The sequence below is a fragment of the Electrona antarctica genome, assembly GCF_951216825.1.
Source record: "Electrona antarctica genome assembly, chromosome: 22".
Lineage (NCBI taxonomy): Eukaryota > Metazoa > Chordata > Actinopteri > Myctophiformes > Myctophidae > Electrona > Electrona antarctica.
The window spans coordinates 35,730,344-35,750,517 of record NC_136805.1 but is presented as its reverse complement, the minus strand read 5'-3'; the positions used below and the strand labels follow the sequence as shown (position 1 = coordinate 35,750,517).

The 20,174-nt window shown below is 40.9% G+C and overlaps 1 protein-coding gene across 1 annotated transcript; it reads right to left on the bottom strand.

The window, feature by feature from the left end:
• Positions 1–1,800: 1,800 nt before the first annotated feature.
• On the bottom strand, positions 1,801–20,054 carry LOC306915118 (cadherin-related family member 1a-like; the record flags this gene model as incomplete). Its single annotated transcript, XM_079492366.1, has 17 exons — positions 1,801–2,690; positions 4,190–4,444; positions 4,982–5,210; positions 7,572–7,639; positions 8,371–8,535; positions 9,134–9,286; positions 11,483–11,686; positions 12,450–12,550; positions 12,911–12,989; positions 13,544–13,687; positions 15,733–15,843; positions 16,753–16,839; positions 17,908–17,997; positions 18,635–18,685; positions 18,932–19,077; positions 19,409–19,504; positions 19,994–20,054. The coding sequence occupies 17 exons, from the start codon at positions 20,052–20,054 to the stop codon at positions 2,043–2,045; spliced, it is 2,688 nt and encodes an 895-aa protein (XP_079348492.1). The 3' UTR covers positions 1,801–2,042.
• Between the last annotated feature and the right edge of the window lie 120 nt (positions 20,055–20,174).

Here is a 20,174-nt window from a genome sequence, read left to right as displayed (position 1 = left end):
TATTCAAAAATCAAGACAATATTACAAAGACAATACAAAGATGTCACTTAAAAGCGACAGGCAAGTGTAATATGTTGTACAATATTTGAGTTACCGAAGGATAAGAGACATGCATTACTATGATTTAAAAGTTGAAACGGATGTGCCTACTTGTCTTGTACAGGTGAGGAACAGCAAGAGATACAGTACCATACCATCAGCACACTACTATCATTAATTTCGCTCTAATGACAGACACAAAATAGATATATCAATGTAGTTTAGGAACATAGCAAGACTGGAAATTCTAGTTTTATGTCTTACAAATTACTCTAGAATACCTCTGATAATGTATAGGCCTATAGACCTATACATTTTTAATTTATACTATTTATTTACAGCAGCAAGGTAAATTTCTTTGGAACGGCAAGTTCACATGTAAATGGGCCAAATATGTATATAATGAAAATAACATAATACTGTACATTCAAAATGAAAACGTCCCACATATAAAACCATCTCTATTGTACAACAAAAATGCTCGTACTTAAAACACAAATAAAAGCAAATGAAACTCTTATGAAAGCCTACAGTGGCACGTCATCATCATATAAAAAGCAACTCATCAGCTTCCGTGGAGCTGGTATAACAGTAAAATAAAATATACTACATAGGTCCTTTAGCACTTTGTTTTGAGCAGTGGTCCCGACTTTACTGTTGAGCTGCATGATTCACCGAACCAACAAAACTGGACAAATGACATTACTTTAGGATTTCTGTTCTTAAAGCGGCACTTTGTAACTTTGTTTTTAATTAATCAAATGTAATTTTGTCCAATCTGTATCGTAGAGTATGTTAATACAATATAAAATACAGCTGGGGTGGGTGGAGTTTGTCTCTCTACTCTTCGATTGAGCCATTTAGATTGTATCAAAGGTCATGTCTCACCTAGACACAGCTAGGATCTGACCCAAATTTTGACCTGATGATTAAGATTCAATTTATCCCCTGAGCAAGCAGGCAGGCTTAATTAGCTCAATGGTAAAACATTTCAGCCCTTGAAACCGGGTTCAAATCCATGGTAGAAGAGGAAAGTTACATAGTGCAGCTTTAAAGCATTACATGGTCTTTCTTGAGCATTTCACTTTTCAAGAAATAACCCATTATCTGTATATCATCACAATCAGGCAGACTCCTTGTATTTCCATACCGTTTCTCCTTTTTTTCATAGATGAATGCCCTATTTTAGGGGAGCATTAGTAAAAAATAGCCAATCCACAAGCTCACAAAGCATCACAATGTGTAAAAAATTAATTAAAAAAGAAAGAAAGAAAGAAAGAAAGAAAGAAAGAAAGAAAGAAAGAAAGAAAAAAAGAAGAAGTAAGAACAAAAAAAAACTGGGTGGCTAAAATCACATGCCCAAAATGGAGATGCCAGGTTGAAAGTGGTAAAGCATTTCTGTCACATACACATCTAACCAGTGAAGATTATCAACAAGAGCTTGTGAATAAATAATAACAACATTTGTTTTCCCTTCTTTTTTTAAGTAACAATGTTGGAGATACAAGGTTTCCAGCCGACAGCAACGATATGTACGTGTCAGTAATTCTCTACCATACAGTACAGCACACTGCTCCACGAGGTATAATCCTCCTCAAGATGGCAGTGTGGTAAATCATGTAGACAGCTGCCACTGAAGGACTTGTGTACTTTCTCCTTCTCTTGGCTGGCTTATATATTTACTTGACATTAGTGTCTCTCCAGCAACGCCCGTTACTGATCTATAACCACGTGCAGGATCATCTGCTGGCATTCTAACACATCTGAGAACTATTTAAATTAATTCTAATGTTCTCCTTCTATGTAATGTCAAAATAGCTGTCGTCGCTGATGAGGGTTTGTCAAAACTCTGGTTTGACAGTTAAATGTTCTTCATTTTAAAAGGCAGGCAAAACCAGTCACATGACCATGTAAGGGTTCAGGTATGGTCTTGTGGGGATCACAGAGGAGCAGTGGGTCGACCCACGGGTCCAGCAAAAAGACAAAGAAACTCTGTCTGGACACTAATCAAAACCATAACCTTTATTGTTTTCGTGGATTTTCTTCTCCAGCTTCAGCTTGAGCTCTGACACCAAGGCCGAGCTCAGGTTCCCCTTCCCCCCCTCTTTTCTGCGGGTTGACCTGGACCTCTTGGGGCCCCTGGACGCCAGCACACCAGAGATCGTAGGCACAGACCCAGAGATCGAGGGCAGGGACACAGGGATCGTGAGCGTGGACCCAGAGATCATAGTGTGCATAGACCTGGTGGGCCGCTCGCTGGGCTTGGTGATGAGCGGGGGAGGAGGTGGGGCGCTGGGGGGCTGTGGTCTGGACAGGGGCAAGCTGATGCTGGGGCTGCCCCGGCTGGGGCTGGCCCGGCTGCCCCGGCTTGGGCTGCCATCTGGGTCGCTGACGAGGAACTTTTCCCCAGGGTTGTTGGCCTTGAAGGAGGGCAGCTTCCACGATTGGGCGTCTGTGGCACGGCGCTTCTTGATGATGCGGCGCGATGGTCCAATCCTGTTTGACTTTGTGTTGCGTAAGTACAAAGCCGTAGAGATCAAGACAGTCACTCCTACCAAAACAATAACGATAGCAGTGACCATGCCTAGAGCTGTCATGGGATTGGCCCTACTTTTCATTAAAAAGGCCGCCATAGGCCCATTGAGGGGAGTCTGTGAAAGAGCACAAATAGAAGAGTTTTAATCAAGTCCAAGTCCAGTCTAGTTAGCTTTTGTCCAAGCATGCAAGATGGCTCAGCAAAGCACTGGCAGAGGAGGCCCAGACTGGACAACATACTAAACCATTTGATGTAATGCTTTTACTAACATAGTGAAATCCTCGGTGTAAATTTTACCCATAATGGTCCATTTTTATACCGCCAGAATTAAATGAACACTGAGGATTTTACTGTGATACTATTCGATGACATGCACATACAATCATCCATTCTGCTGGGAAGATCTAATCTAATGCAAAGCTAAGAACTACTTGACTGGGAATGCGTCTGGCAGTGCGTTGCGTTTTTTTTCTTCTATTTGATGTGCATGAATGAACAAATACTGGAGTAGGGTTGCCCTGCAATGATTTAAGTGCAGAGAGATTGTTTTTCTATAAAATGTGGACTGGTGCAAAATGCAGGCCTACATCCCTCGAAGAAGCCGATTTATACTTCATTGTATCACAGTGTTCTGTGACAAAAAATAGACGACATACAAGCTCACAATGGGTCGCATCTGCGACGTGGTGTGAACTTGTACTGTACGTTGGCTATTTTTGCCACAGTTGTCGTACGACAGAGCATAAATTAGGCATGAGTCTCTTCTGGTAAACAATCAACAGTGCTTTGATCATAGTTATCATAGTTTGGATAATAGGATTAATAGCATTTGCCCTGTTGTCATGATGGACGATGTCATGATTGATTGAGTGAATTCTCCAATCACAAATGACGTATATGATGATGTATATGTTAGAAAAGAAAAGAAGATTTGATAAACTTCCTATTGTTTTTGATTTCCTTCAAAATGTGCTCCGGTATTCTTTTACAGACAATAAACGTCGAGTAGAAAAATAAATATCCTCTTTTTGTGATGTGAAAATGAATGTCTTTTTTGAGAACGAATGATAAAAAACTAATTCCTCATTTTATCCTCCGCATCACTTTAATGTAACTACTCTCAGGGTGAATTCGGGACTTTTTCACTGCATTACAGTAAAGGATGGTGGATATGCAGACTGTTAATGAAATGAAAGAGACGACAGTGCTGAGAAAAATCCCAAAAATGGTCAGGGGACGCTTCCTGAGGCCCTTGAAGTAGGAAATAATTTGAGCTATGATCTGAAAAGTACAATTCACAACAACAACACAACAAGAGACAACAGCAAAAGAAACACCGATCACCTCAACATGAATGAACGCTTAAAGAAAATGAACACACCACATGCAAATTATATCACACATGAATATGGGTTAACGTGAATAGAAATGTAAAACAGAATGGCGGTGGAATTTCTGACAGATGAAGTGAAAGTGATGTCAATGCTTTTCAGTTTAGCAGGGGCATTAGCCTATGTTGTTATAGCCTACGATGCAGGCTTGGCATAGCTAGCGCTGGCAAAGCATGCAAAGTTGGCATGAACTCAGGAAGCAGGACGTATAGCCGGCTCTTACCGCCTCTCTGATGTCGATGTTGACCACAGCTGTTGTGCTGAAGGACGGAGACCCTCGGTCCCTGGCCTGTACCACCAGAGACCACCTGGTGTCCTTCTTCTTGGTGATGTTCTGGACAATCTCCAGGGACTTGATGTAAGGCTTCAGGTTGATCTCCCCCGTGTCGGCGTTCATGTCAAATATGTTGTCGGGGTCTGATGTCATGATGGAATACTCGATGATGTTGTTGGGAGACTCTGCGTCGTCATCCACTGCCTGGTAAGACAAAGGAAAGCATGCTGTGTGGTCAAAGCTCAGACCGGATTAAATAAGCACGTTACTAGACCTGCAGTGTTTCTAGGGTGAGTAGATAAATTATACAACTTTCATCCACACAGAGTCACCTGTGGTGTAGATATTTTTTTGCTAATGTACTGTAGCACATTTGTTGGCTAATCAAAAATAGCAGATATACAAGCTCATAGTCATAGCATGCACGACGCCGCACGTCACTTCAAGCCATGCTACGAGCTTGCAGATCTACACATTTTTTTTATTGTGCAAATTTGCACAAATCTTTGAATATATTTGAAAGCAACATTTTTAACTCAAATCTTTCCTTCAGACACACAATATTTTGAGATGGCGGTCTGCGGCCAAATACATTTGGGGGTCCTTGGCATGAAAAGGTTTGAGACCCACTAATATAGCAACATACATTTTTCAGAGAACTGTTTTAGGAGACATTTTTAGAATCGGCCTCTCCATGTGCACTGGGGGTCCTACAGTATATGTTCCGGCAAACATATATACCTCAACTCTGACAGGCATGCCAATGACCATTGTCCTGTCCAGGTATGTCTCCTCAAACGCTGGAGAGTGGTCGTTCTGGTCCAGGATGGTGACGAAGACCTCGGACAAGCTGTACTGGCCGTCTGCGTCCTCGCCCTTCACGTAGAAGTTGTACTTGGACCTGACCTCGGCGTCCAGGGTGGCCCAGGGCTGGGTGTAGATGATGCCCAACGACCTGTCGATGGCAAACCTGCCGACCAAACATGGGGAGTGAAGGAAACACGTGAACCCTGGCGTCCCTTTTAGGGGCTAAAACCGTCAGCGGAAAATAGCTGGAAATATATTTGCGTATAGAGGGGGGAAAAGGAAGGGGCCATGTATAGAGGGTATGCGTGTGACATCATCATCAAACCCGGAAGTTATGCAGGAATGCCTACTGACTGGCAAAAAACTGCTTTCTGGCCTTGACAACCCATGCATCCAAACAGAAAAGTCCTATCTGATTGCATTAAACAACGTTAAACAATGTTAAACTCACTTTGCATGTTGCTTTGCCACTCGATGTGCCATTCACTTTAAGCATGCGCATACCCTCTATAGACTCTCCAGTCCACTAAGTATGGGTTTTAAGTCTGATTTGGTTTTGTAGAACCCACATATTAATCCTGCAGGGGGAAATTCAGTTTCAGCTTCTCCCAGCAAATGGTTGCTCAGGTAGTCTCAGAGCCACTGGCAACAGACTGCTAAAAAGCTTTTTTCCCCTGTACAATCAGGCACATGAACGAACTGACTAAAATAAACCAGGATAAAAGGAAAAGCCCCTACACATACATCTTGTGTACAGCCTAAGGTACATATAAAATAAAGCACAACCATGGTCAGCACTCTGCATGACGAGCACTCAGCACATAGACTGGAGGCTAACCGGTGACTGTATCAGGCGGCCTCTAACAACCACTATGATGCTGTCCATTACATGATGTGGTACTGTGTGTTGCCTTTGCCCGTCGTTCTCCATATCACCATCCCCATTGCTTTAAGAAAGTGTTCAGGTTGTTACATTAGGGGCTCCATTTTCGTCACCGCTAAACCCCTTATCCCTAAACTTCTTTGTCTTTTTTTACTATTTTGCAAAACATTTTTGAATAGTTAAAATGGCCAGTCTACAAGCTCACAACGTGTCAATGTAGATTGGCTAGTTGAACTATTCAAAAATGTTTTTTTTAAATAGTAAAAAAGGCCAGGGAGTTTAGGGATAAGGGGTTTAGCGGTGACGAAAATGGAGCCCTAGGTGTGTAGTTTAAAGGGATACAGTAGTTTTATTAGTATTCTTTTTTTTCTTTCTTTTTTACTTTGATCAAATAGTTGAGCTGATTACTGAAATAAATCCACTGGTTAGCTAATAGGAAGTCACAGTTTTTTGCAGCATGGCCCTGTAGAAGCATGTGAATGTGTGTGCGTGCGTGCGTGCGTTTGTGTCCAGGGCTAAGAATATAGTTAACGAGTTAATTGTTTTTATAGAAGTCAGAAGGGAAAAAGAGACAATTCTATTCAATGGCGAGAAGATTTGTCAGAAATCGACAAGTGCAGTAAAAGACGCATATTACTCGTCTACCACTGCAGCCACAGGATATATTCATCCAATTTCATCTCATCTCCTTCCACATCTTTCACTGTGAAAATTAACAAGTTTGCCTCTGAACTGATAACTTTCACACGTTTAAACCCAACTCCCTGCCTGGAAACAGAGACGCGTATAAATTTGCACTTTCCTGTTTGCTGTGCGCCACCCCATGTGCTCCAAAGCCTCCCATCTCCCTGGCTCCAGCTGTCACAGTGCATGCTAATTGGCTCGCCCTGTGTGAGTCAGACCAGGGAATCTATTTTTTACCCTCCAATCCAATTAGGAGATTAGCCAGTATCTGGCTGCCATCTTAGAGTGTAAGCTGTTTGCGGAGAGTGTTGTTGCTGGTGCTTGCAGCGCTATATTACTATACAGGTCTGCTCTTCTGTTTACTTTCTCCATCAGAGAGAGAGAGAGAGAGAGAGAGAGAGAGAGAGAGAGAGAGAGAGAGAGAGAGAGCACCAGAGAGGGTTAAAGGTTGTTGACCTGCGAGCCAGAAGATTGCTCTATTTCCATTTCTTTGTTATGTCTTACCATAATTAATTGACTGACCGTGTCAGGGTTTGATTTGTTGAGGGGCATGGATGGCGAATGGGTGGGAATCAATGCCTCTGCTTTAGATATCCCCACCTTCAATTTGAACAGACTACTTGATCATATTACAGCGTCACATCAAAGTATCAAAAATAGCAAGCTTAAGTTGTAGCTGTGTTATTTTGACACATTTGTTTTTAACTTAAGGCTTTTATACCATATAGGCCTACCTGCTTCTGGTCAGACCGAGCTGAATATTTGCATTTTCTTTTGGGAAATGTTAAATGTCTGATATAATATCACAATTTAAAGTTGTCCAGAATGTATAAAAATGTGTCAAACTTTATATATTTTTTCAATTATAAAGTTATAAGTTAAAAAAAAAAATGTTTACAAAAAATATATTTTGGAGGGTTTAAATAACTGGGTTTTACAATGTAGAGTGCTACTTACAAATCTGATCCGGATCCATAAATTGTGTATTTGACATCACCCCAAGGCCCTGAATCTGGATCATTGGCCTGAGGAGAAAAACAGACGCAGAGATTGGTTAAAGGTGCTAGCAACCCTTGTCAAATGGTGCTATATAGCAATTAGAGGTGCAATTAGATCAATTAGAGGTGCAATTAGAGCAATTAGAGGTGCAATTACAGGTGCCTTAAAACTAAAATGAATAACCTAAAGAACCATATAGTGGCTTATTAACACATCCTTGGAACTGCTGCGGTACGTGCTACTAATATAGCACCTCAACCAAACCCAAATAACCAGTGAAGAATCACCATTTTGTTGTGTGGCCTACTGTATACAGGTCTGAACCAACTGCTGCCCATTTAGATGATTGAAGTTAGCTGAGTTTAAGCCCGTGTACAATGGGGTTGGCGGGCGGGCAGGCGGGCGGGCGAGGGGCTTTAACCCAACAGGGTCTGTCTCTGGGGGAAGTAAAACAGTAGGGCATGACACACAGGGCAATATGATTAACCTTGAGGCAACTTGACCTCTGTTACCTTCAAATACTATAGTTTATAAAGCCACATGGCGTTAAGTACCGTACACAGTACACACAACAATATGCCGTCTGCCAGAACAATAACGCTGCCTGTCACGGTGCGCTTTGATCCCCGGGAAAACCACCTTCTCCTAATGAACACCCACCCAGCAATATGCAATGTATTAACAGATTGCTGCTTATATAATCATTGTTCAGCGGGGTCAAAGGCGAGAGTTTAATCTCCCGTCGGGTCCGACTCACTGTCACTGTCACAACACTGGAGCCCCCGGGGGAGTTCTCCGGGATCCGGGCGATGAAATACTCCGCCGTGAATTTGGGGACATTGTCATTGGTATCCAGGAGATTAATCACTATGTCAGCTGTCGCGCTGAACCTCTCGGGCGTGTCAATCTCCACCGCCAGCAGCTGCCGAAAAGACAGATGCGTTGCAAAATAAATAATAAATCCCCATTTGGGCTATTGTACATTTGTAACAAGAAATTAATATGCATACTGTAGGTCTGTATTGGTAACAATAACACACTTATGCAGTGTTGATTTCGTCAGCTAAAATTATGACGAAAAATGTTCGTTGACTACTTATTTTCACTAATGAAAACTAAAATAAAAACTAAATAAAAACTAAGCAATTATGACTAAAACTATAAACTACTACTACTAATAGATTTAATATACTGACAGTTTGTCAACAACTAACATTTTGACTAAAATGTTACTGGAGAAGAGATCCAGTAGAACTAAAAGACACGTTGTTGATTGGCTATAGATTGGCTATTTTCAGCAACCAAGTGTAAAATCTGCCATCATGACGCCATCAAGGCCCGCCAACTGTAGATTTGACTCAATTGACTCATTATCTGACATTTAGTCGACTAAAAGTAGACTAAAGGTAAAACATTTCCGATGACAAAAATATGCCTAAAACTTGAACAGAATTTTATTCAGCTGACTCCAAATTTGCTGTCAAAATCAACACTGCACTTTTGTCTGCAGAGATTCAGACCTTGAAAGACAAGGTTGGCCCCTTCTCGTAGTCGATGCCAGACGTGTCCTCCACGATGATGGTGACCTGTGCTTCGTTGAGGACGGTCTGGGGGACCACCCTGAGGACCCTCCATGGACCCACCAGCTTCAGCTTGAACTTTGCATTTGCTCCCTGCAAGAAGGACAAACACACAGAGCAGAGGCTATGAATATGCATTACGATCCGGTTATTCTATCCTATTGCCTTCGTCCATTTTTTAAAATACTATACTATAATTATACTAACCAGGTCCCCAGACACTGTTATTAGGACCCCCCCCCCCCCCCCCAAACCAAATTAGTTTTAATCTATAATGGTATTACATAAATTATGTGTAGCCTGCAGAGTTAGTTCAGGCAGACATACTCGAGGGGGTTCATGCCATGCTCAAAGGCGCATACTATACTCAAGGGGTTAACATGCTGCATTACTATGTGGGTGTATAAGTGTGTGCAAGTCCCACAGGTCATTCATTGATGTGGCAGTCAGCTGAACAATTGGGCGGGCTACTTAAACTCACCAGTCTGCATGCTCTTCCTGTCTTCCTCTGCATATGGTTCCTGGTTGTTATGTGATGTTTGCTCCCACCACCACCCCAGCACCACCGGTGGGCTCTGTTAGTTATGCTCCCCATGGGGGTTTTATTGTATATCTATCTCCCTGCTCTTAATGTTTTACGATGGTGTTTAATCGCACCGAGCAGGGAGAAAATGCAGCAGAGCCGAACGCCAAGTCTAATATCGTACGCACACTTGTATTCTCTGTATTCTATAATAAATATTGGTTAAATCTATTTGTGAGTTGTCTGACTGAACTGGACATAAGAACAAGGCTGATAAGCAGATGTTTATGTAGTGTTGCACATACGGATGTTGATGGTGCCGAACCTGATTTGTTCTCATGTGACAAATGTTCTTTGTCAAGAGCATATCGACATATTTTAATTTGGATTACGTACACCAGCTGTATACAAGTAGATGATATTGTTTTTATATTGCTCAATAGTGTTGCTGAGGCGGTGGATAGTATTGTTTTGGTAGCAGCTAGTATAACTATATAGTACCAGTAAGACGCCTGAGGGCGAGAAGCGACCTCGCCCTAAAGGGCGAGAAGTGACTTCGCCCTAAAGGGCGAGAAGCGTGCACGCATCCGCCTGGGTGACAGCAGACTGCTGGGCGAGCACTGGTGCTTTGTCAGAAAAGGTCAGCTCTATATATGGAGATGTAAGGCTGGCAGCGGGGGCAGTGTCTTAGGGTTTGATGCCTTAATTTTCGGGCCTGTTGAGAACTCTAGTTTTCGTCGGCTGCCGGGCGCGGCTGCACTAATAACTTTTGGGCAGGCCCGTCTAGAGTTTAAATGGACAGGTATCAGTCAAAAGGGAGACATCGAAGAGGAAGGATGGATGGGGAAGGATCAACATATGGAATGTCAGAACAGGTCAGCTCCATAAATGGAGATCTAAGGGTTTGAGGTTTGAGGTGAGATGTAGAGTTGCTGGTCAATATTGATGACATCAGGGATCTCCATATATGGGCTTAATATTGATGACATCACGTGATCTCACGAGGCATGACCATATATGAGGGCATTCCCATATATCGGCTTAATATTGATGACATCAGGGATAGTGACTGACTGACGGGAAATGCAAGATTTCATAGTTAACTATCACTGTCACAATAACTATACTTATTGTACTTCTCCACACAATATCATGTACATTAAAGCATATCCATCACCACCTTGAATATTGTCTCGGACTCCTCTTGCGACAACGATTACTGATTGATTGACCCAAAATGTGTAACTCTGATAGTGTACAAAAGTCAGAGTTCAACACTGAGGATTTGATGGTGTTCCATAGGCATGGAGGGAATCACATGTCATGAGAAATGTGATAGATCATCCAACTAGGTTCAATGTGTTCATTTCTGTTAGGTCTTGTATACAGGTAAAAGTAAAGATTATATATAGTTTCCTGGTTCATCACTCAGTCAATGTAGCAGCATCAATACTAATTAAATATACAAAAAACAGAGGGGTCGGGAGCCGGGAGGAGAACAGTTTGACCATGCATTATTCTGTCGTTATAAACATCTTGTGTGTGTGTGTGTGTGTGTGCGCACGCACGTGCGCGCGCGCGTGTGTGTGTGCGTGTGTGTGTGTGTGTGTGCGCTTGTGTGTGTGCGTGTGCGTGTGCGTGCGTGTGTACATAAGCTGTAAAGTGATCTGTGCCAGTGTACTTGGCGTTGATCAACACACAGGCTGCCTCTGACCTGTCTAGTTAGTGCATTGACATTATACGTAGCACAGGAGTCCTCCTCCTACCTGGTCGGAGTCGTTGACGGTGATCTTGAAGCCTCGGAGGATCTCCCCGGCGGGCGGGTGTTCGGACATGGTGACCTCGAACAGGTTCTGCGGCCCGTTCTCTCCGTAGAAGGTCGGAGGGTGATTGTTGAGGTCCACCACTCGAACCGTCACCACGTCGACGGCATAGTCGCCCAGGTGGTCGCCTGGCCCTACCTCTGATGCCTGCGGTTAACAAAAAAGATCAGTGGTTTTCAAACCTTTTCATATCATGGGCATGGCCCATTATTTATTCTGCATTTGTGCCACGGACCACTATTTGATGAGATTTAGCCGTGAGAGTCGAAAACCAAATAGACCCATAAGGGTCCATTTGGTTTCATTTCACACTCTCAGGAGTTAAAGATCTAGAAGGGTCCATTTAGTTACCAACTCTCCATCATTTAGTTGGGGACCACCTGGAACCCCCTCAAGGACCACTGGTGGTCCCCGGACAGACAGAATAGATACAGGGTTCCATTTGTAACAGAGGGGAGGGGGGGCATTTTGTTAACCACCAGACCTACAGTATGTACTTCTTAGATCTACAAAGAGCAAAATAATTGCTACTTTTCTCTCCCCCAAAATAGGAATGCCAGGGTTAATGTGGTTACCATACGTGGTTTGTTAAATGATTAAGTTGTGATGTTATATCAAACATAAATATCAAATCAATCAGACTATAATAAATCAGTCTCATGTATTTAATTCAGTCTGACAGGGATTAAAACATATCACCACTGGGAGATATCAAACACTAATGTAGCCACGGCCGGGAGGCGAACCCAGGGCCTCATTCAAACAAGCCACTTACGTACGTTCCCAGTCGGCTAAAGAGCCATGGCCCAATGGTGCGAGTGTGTAACGCAGCCACCTATAGACTACACTAATACAACTCCGGACGGATATCTCAGCATCCAACTAAGAAGAAGAAGTCATTTTGTCACACCTTGACGTTAATTTCATACAGCTCATTTTTCAACAGGGACGGGTATGTTGTCAGGGTGACGCAACCGCTCGTGCTGTTAATGTCAAAGATGCCATCGCTGCCTGAAAATGACAAAGAAAATGTGTTAGTTAGAGACAAATTACATTCAACTAAAACCAAACGTTCAACAAAATCCCATAGGAATTTGATGGCAGAATGATTGTCATATATTTTGTATTTTGTGAACACAATTTAGGTTTAGTTTATTAAAACACATTGTAATATAAAATAGAAGTTATTGTGCAAGAAAAGGAAGAAGCCAATAGACTTATAATTTGGAATCCTTGGAAAAGGTCATAAATAACATAACATTAAAAGTTAAATAAGAACAATACAAGCTTAGAAGGGAACCAGCAGTGCGATAAAAGAAAAAGGAAATGAACACACAAAACACAATGTTATTATTATTCTGCTATGCTTACCATTTATAAGAGAGTAATAGATTGGGTTGGGATTGCCCTGATCTCCATCTCTGGCTGTCACTGTGAATACCTCAGAGCCCTGGAAGTACAAAACCAAAGAACCTTTAGAATAACGCTGATGCATTAAAGATCCTTTTAGAATAACGCTAATGCATTGGCAAAATAAAAAGCAAGAGCACACAACTAAACTGCACCCAAAAAAGAAAGCACAGCATTTTGATATGGTGGAAAGTTATACTTATTATTTACTTTGGATAAACAAAATTTGCTGATATAAATAAGATTTGCAAAACATTTTTGCAAATCTTTGAATACACATTTTAAAGCGAACATTTTTTAACTCAAATATTTGCTTCCTCCCTGGAACAAAAAGATGGGGGGGGGTCGGTGGCCAAATACATATCCCTTTGGGGGTCTTTGACATGAAAACGTTTGAGCACCACCGATACGTTTTTCAGAAACTGTTCAGATTTAGAAAACATTTTGAGAATCGTCCTCAGATCTTAATGACTTAAAGACTTACAGAGACTTCATAAATGTATCAAAAGTTGCAGACTTACAAGTACAGATACCGGTACTTCATCAATGTATTAAATACCTAAACAATTAAGGTATCCAAAGTTGTAGACTTACGGGGACAGAGACTTCATAAATGTATCCAAAATAAGGCGTGCTAACGAAGAAAGGGGGCATGTCCTGGGCGTCTATCACATTGATGGTTATGGTGGCGGTGGAGGACATCACCTGATGGTTGCCCTTGTACCTCCCTCCTCCATCCTGGTGAAAGTGAAACATTAAATGAATTATACCGTAGATGCCATCCGTTTTGCTAATACGACTATAGGGCTGCAACTATCAATTATTTTCTTTAGCAATTATTCTATTGATTAGGCTACATTATCAAATAATCAAGAAGTGTGTTGTTTGTATTTTTATTTATCTAATTTCTTCTTTCTTCTTTTTTTTTATATTAGAGTCAGACTAAATTGATTAACCAATTTTATACTTTAATAGCCAATCTATAATCTCAGAAAATGTCTAAGATTTTTGCTATTTTTGAAAATGTATTATTTCATTAACATGAATTACTCTTAGTTTGCTAAACTGTTGCAGCCCTAAATATGACACGAAGAGCAAAATGGCCGCCAAATGAACATGGTCAATAGAGCGTCGCAGTCCCGCCTCCTACCCGGGACCAGGAAATGAAATCCAATGCATTATTCTCATAGACATTTCGTAAAGTATTTATTTAAAGACGGTTACGCCGCGGACAAAGCCAACTCGAGTCGTGACAACTCATGACAACACAAACAATATTTTGGACCAAACAAATAATTAGAAAGAAGAAAAACAACAAAAAAAGTGTTGTAACCTGCCGTTTTTTTCTTCTTTCTAATTATTTGTTTGGTCCAAAATATTGTTTGTGTTGTCATGAGTTGTCACGACTCGAGTTGGCTTTGTCCGCGGCGTAACCGTCTTTAAATAAATACTTTACGAAATGTCTATGAGAATAATGCATTGGATTTCATTTCCTGGTCCCGGGTAGGAGGCGGGACTGCGACGCTCTATAGCAGGTCAGGGGAGCAGGGGAGAGAGGCTATTGGGGTTCAGTGTGTCTTTCAAGGATGCTTACACAAGGTAATGGCTGCTGGTGAATACACGGTTTGCTGTTGCATGGATTGAACCGTGCATGTGAAATTGGCACCACAGAGTGTCATCTGTTAACAGTTATGTCATGCAGACACCATTATATAATTTCTGTGCATACCAAGGCTATAGCTAGAGCCCGTTGGAGCTGTTGCAATATTTACATTTTATTATAATCCAGTTATATTGTGCTGTACAGTGTACACGGTTTAAATCATGGCACTAATCCATTCGAAATTAAAGTTTGAAATGTTTTAATTAACCTAAAATTAACTTGTAATACTGTAAATAATAAAATGTCACCCATAATCTCCAGGGTCCAGGCCAATATGTCACACAAATTCTGATAACGTACTGATTCTAATGGCTTATTTAAGGGACATCATGTCTAGGTCTGAATGCTGGTATACCATTACACCCCGTTTCAAATGTGGGGGGATATTAAACTCATTATTCACATTTCTCACTAATCTAGCATGACATAATTAGATGTTACTTATTTGACATGTTTAAATCTGTAGTTTAAAGATGGGAGCTGCAGCCTGGCCATGCTAATCGTGTTAAAAATCAAAGGGGTGAGCGCGGAGTACATGGAGTTCATTCTGAGGTTCTGTATGGATGAAGATGTTACAATCTCCTGAATTTAAAAGTGACTCAGTCATCAGGACCACACGAACATGTCCTCTAATAATAGTGCATCCGTCTACACACCTCACTACTGTGTGAAAAGATGAAGCTGTGGAGATGAACCCATCTGGTCCCATCTCCTTCATCCTACGAGGCTACACAGAAACACATTCTAAGCGTTTAAGTTTAATTTAGTGTTAAAAAAAAAAGAAATCTTAAAAATTGTTATGTTATGACATTATGTCAATGAAAATGAAAATGCATTTGGAATAGATATTGAATTTAGTTTTTGTTTAAGCAAATGCACACGTGTGAGATAATCTATTCTACAGGGCTTCAAACTTCATAATTAATTAATTTAATATTAGATTTACTACTTTATGTTAAGCTGCAGTACACAGCCAAAATGTAGAAGTCAAAAGTGAAGATGATACATGCGTAAATGTACAGTGTCTAAAATGTGCCGTATCATCCATCTCGGCTGCCTGCCTCATTACAGCACAAGGACCAGCCCATGAAAGCGGATGATGACCCTTTGACCTTCTCACCTTGGCGACCACTGTCACGAAGTGTGTGGGCGTGTCCTCGTAGTCCAGAGTCTCTCTGATTCGGAGAACCCCGCTGTGACCGTCGATGGTGAATTTGATGTCTGGCGTGCTCTGTCGATGCAATCGGTCAAACAATGGTCAGGGGTGAGTGGAGTACTTGCAGTGCAGGTGCATGTTTATATCTATTTGAACATGCATAACCACTTTCAACCCGGCGACAGTATTTTTGGCATGTCAAAAACGTTAATTTCCAAACTAGCAGATCTACAACCTCAGAGTGGTGGCTATTTTATTTTGTTTTATCTGTCATACGATATAGGGCTTAGAGATGGAATGCCATGATTTATTTCCCCCCTAAAACATGATCATCAGGTAGCCTACTATGATTATATTTTTTTCAAAAACGTGTACAGAAAGTGTTAAAATGATATATTTCAATATTCTAATCACACCTGGGGGTCTATTAGAGCAATGTTAACTCCATAGACACATACAGTACAAAACAGGGGAAAAAATCACGGCACTCCATCTTTAAGTGTTAAACAATCAATCGTAATAACCGTACATCCGGCTATATCCTAACTTACCACCTACATTTTATTTCCAAAACTGTCATTTTCTTCATGTTTGTTTTCTGTACATTTCTGGACTTGAATGTGAATATAGCAGCATCTCGCTGTGAACAGTGACACATGCTATGCTGTCAAGCATGCCCAAGCTTCTGTTAAACCATCAATGCCTTCATCAAATGTGATTGAAATTGAATTGCAACACTTTTACTCAATGTATTGCCTGCAATGTTATATCTCCAAATGGTGGGTATTCATTCATAGGATCATATATGCTGCTATAGCTATGGTTTTCTCTTGCCGTTTTCTAAGCAAAGTGTTGTAGTTGGTTAAGGAGTAATTGGATTCAGAAATCAAAAAAGGGATACTAAAGCCAAAACATTTTGAGAAACACTGGGCTAATGGATGTATTTGACAATATTGGAACTATGTTATTACTATATAGTGTTACCTGTAGCGAGTATGAAACACTGCCCCCAGAACCGATGTCTTTGTCCACTGCTTGGACTCTGTAGATGCTATTTCCTGGAGTGGTGTCCTGTTAGGGAACGCAAACACAGAAATTAAAGGGAACGTGTGAACATTAAATACACGTGGGCATACTGTACTGTACAGTAGAAAGCAGTGGTGGAAGAAGTACTCACATTTTGTACTTAAGTAACAGTACCAATACCACAATGTACAAATACTCTGCTAGTCCGAAATTCAAGTACAAAGAATTTGCATTAACATATACTTAAAGGACCACTTCACCACTTTCAACTTATCTTCATATAATTGGTATTCACTAAATGTTCATGATAAAATAGCGCAATTTCTTTCTGTGTCTCATAGGAGGGCTGTGGGCAGTTCAGAAACCCAGATTTTCTTTTAAACAAGATTTAAAAAATATATATATTTAGATTTGTATTATCGTGAGAATGATGGCTTCCATTTTCGCATTGCAACATTTCAGGAATAGAAAGCCTGTAGTTTCTATTAGCTTGGATTCCCCATCAATGATGTCACTGGTGGATGGGTTTCTGAACTGCCCACAGCCCTACCTATGAGACACAGACTGAGTAGAAAGAAATAGTGGTATTTTATCATGAACATTAGTGAGGACCAATTATATGAAGATAGGTTGAGAAGTGGTGAAGTGATCCTTTAAGTAAAGGAACTTATTTTGCACAAAGTTTCCAAATGTATAAAAATCCTTTGAGAATAGCAGATCTATATGCACATTGTGAGCTTGTAGATCTTCTATTTTCAAATAGCCTAAGCGTACAGTATAGGGGCTGAAGTGGTTAATGCATGTTTCGTAATAATAATACAAACCTAAAACTCAAGTTTTATAATAATTATAGTGGAATAAGAAGTACAATATTTGACTCTGAGTAAAATTAAAAGTATAATAAATTGGAAATACTCCAGTAAAAGTACAGTACTTAAGTAAATTTCCACCATTGTGTACTGTTCAGTAGAAAGTGTCCACTTTGCCATCCATCCAGGCATGATTTAAATGTTTTGCCCACAGTGTTCGTAACAATAAATACATCATGAATCAGTGCTGTATGGTAGCTCAGCTTACATTATGTTATATAATTGCTCTAATTATATTATTTACCTCTGGGACATCAACGATGAGAGGTACGTTTTGAAATTCAGGCTGTTCATCATTGGCGTCCGTCACAAACACTCTCACTGTCTCGACAACCTGATGGAAATGACAAAAGGATGGAAAAGAAACGTTCACCCACTTACTGCATAATAGTACAGTATAGCGTATGCACTGCAGTATTTGTAATTTATAGAGATGGCATTTATAATGGATCCACGCGATCCAAGTTACTTAAAGGGGAATTTCTCCCTAAACCTTTTTTTACAAAAGTAAGTTGATAATTATGTATATTGAAAATATAATTGAAATTATTAAAAAATAAATAAAGATATAGGGGAGCTGGGGCTGCAGCTGGAGATGCTGCTGGAGGGGTCTAACGCTAGAACTCCTATTCAATCGCGCAATTGTTTTTTGTTTTTTGTTCACATCTGTTCTAGATGATGTGACAGCAACACTCCATGCATTGTTGACACTGCACTCTTCCTGGTCTACGTGAGCTGGTGTTAGACCCCCCCAGCAGCATCTCCAGCTCCAGCCCCAGCCCCAGCTCCCCTATATCTTTTTTTTTTTATTATTATTATTTTTTGGTCAATATACATAATTATCAACTTACTTTTGTAAAAAAAGGTTTAGGGAGAAATTCCCCTTTAAAATACATAACATACTGTATACATACACTAGCATCAGTATATTACCACAGTACCAACACACATCATTTCATATGAAAACTCACTTTATTGCGGCCATCCGATATGCTCACTATTGCTGCAATTTCACCTTGTTTCTGAAAAGAAAAAGACAAAAGGAGGGGCTGTTTCTTTCAACCTCAAGGCTGACAGATGATTTAGTTCCATATGCGGCGAAATCCTCTGAGTTTATTTAGCTTAGAGGGTACTGTACAAATGGAACCAAATGCACCTATTAGGGTCATCATAGCGCTCAAGGAGTTCTCCTCTAATGGACAAGAGCTACTTCGTATACCAGGCTTTCTTAAAATGAACAACCTCTGTTGGTCATTGAATGAACGCACCTCTCTGTCGAGCTCCTGCACCAGAGTCACGATTCCTGACTTGGGGTCCACTCTAAAGTATTCCCTGGACCCCTTTTCAAAAGACATTCCATATCGCACTGCATCCCCCTCTGGATCTGTGCCGTTCAGGGTGTACACCTGTGTTCCTGCATTGGAGCGAGACAAACAAAACCATTCAATTCAATATTCCTATACCAGTGTGTGTCTATGTGCAAAGTTGAAATACTTTCATTGAAATGAGATGCATTTCATCTTTTTTTCTTTTATTTCAATATCAACAAATAGGTTTGGCAATTTGGCTATCAGGTCAAGCCATGTTGTGTTCTTTCCTAAGCCTGAATGCAGGTCACAGGTATTAAAATGGCCAGCATGGGGCTCAATACTAATGAGATCCTTCCATTACACCTTTGCACTCTGAATGCACACATTACTGAAGACAGTTTGATTATAATTACTATCCTTGTTTAAACAACTCACCGACCGGTGTGTCCTCTGAGATGCTGAACAAAGCCATATTCCCGTTTGTGCTGCTTGGTTCATTGTCATAGAAATAAGGAGCGTAGTCGGTTTGTCCTTTTAGGAAACACAGACACAAACATCTTTGTTTGAACAAGAACAGCACAAATATTCTTTCAATGACCACCATATTTTTGGGAAAATAAGAGTTTGTGAAACTGGGAACTGCACCATAGCAATTTTAATCATATGCAATACATGCAACTGACATGCCATAGCATAGCCCATAGGCACATACATTGGATTCTATTTTCTTTTTGTAAACTTGGATGTAATGTATTTATCACACTCACTTGCTAGAAGGAAGGGTACCGAAGGCAAAGAAACAGAGAAATGTTGGAATTCTTAACATTAATTCAACAGTATCACATTCACACCACAAACACATAAGGCACTGGCCGCATGAACTCTCTCCCTCTTAAGCAGTTCATGTCCTCTGTGTGGAGAGGATTAGCTACTGTAGTTATTATGAAGCCAATAAACAGGCGAGAAGAGAAGTCTTTTAACCACACAAAACAATGGGGAAAAAAAGAGACCAGAGCCTACCCGAGGTCAAGTGAACCGAGATGACCAACAGCAAAATGTGTATTTTCTTTTCCTTCTTCATCCTGGTGGAGAGGTAAGGCTTGGCTGGCTCATGTGGAAGGCTTTGGGGAAGGTGTGGTGAGCGCGCGGCTCAGTGGAAGAAGGGGCTGGAGCAGCTTCTCAGACACTAATCCAGTGACGC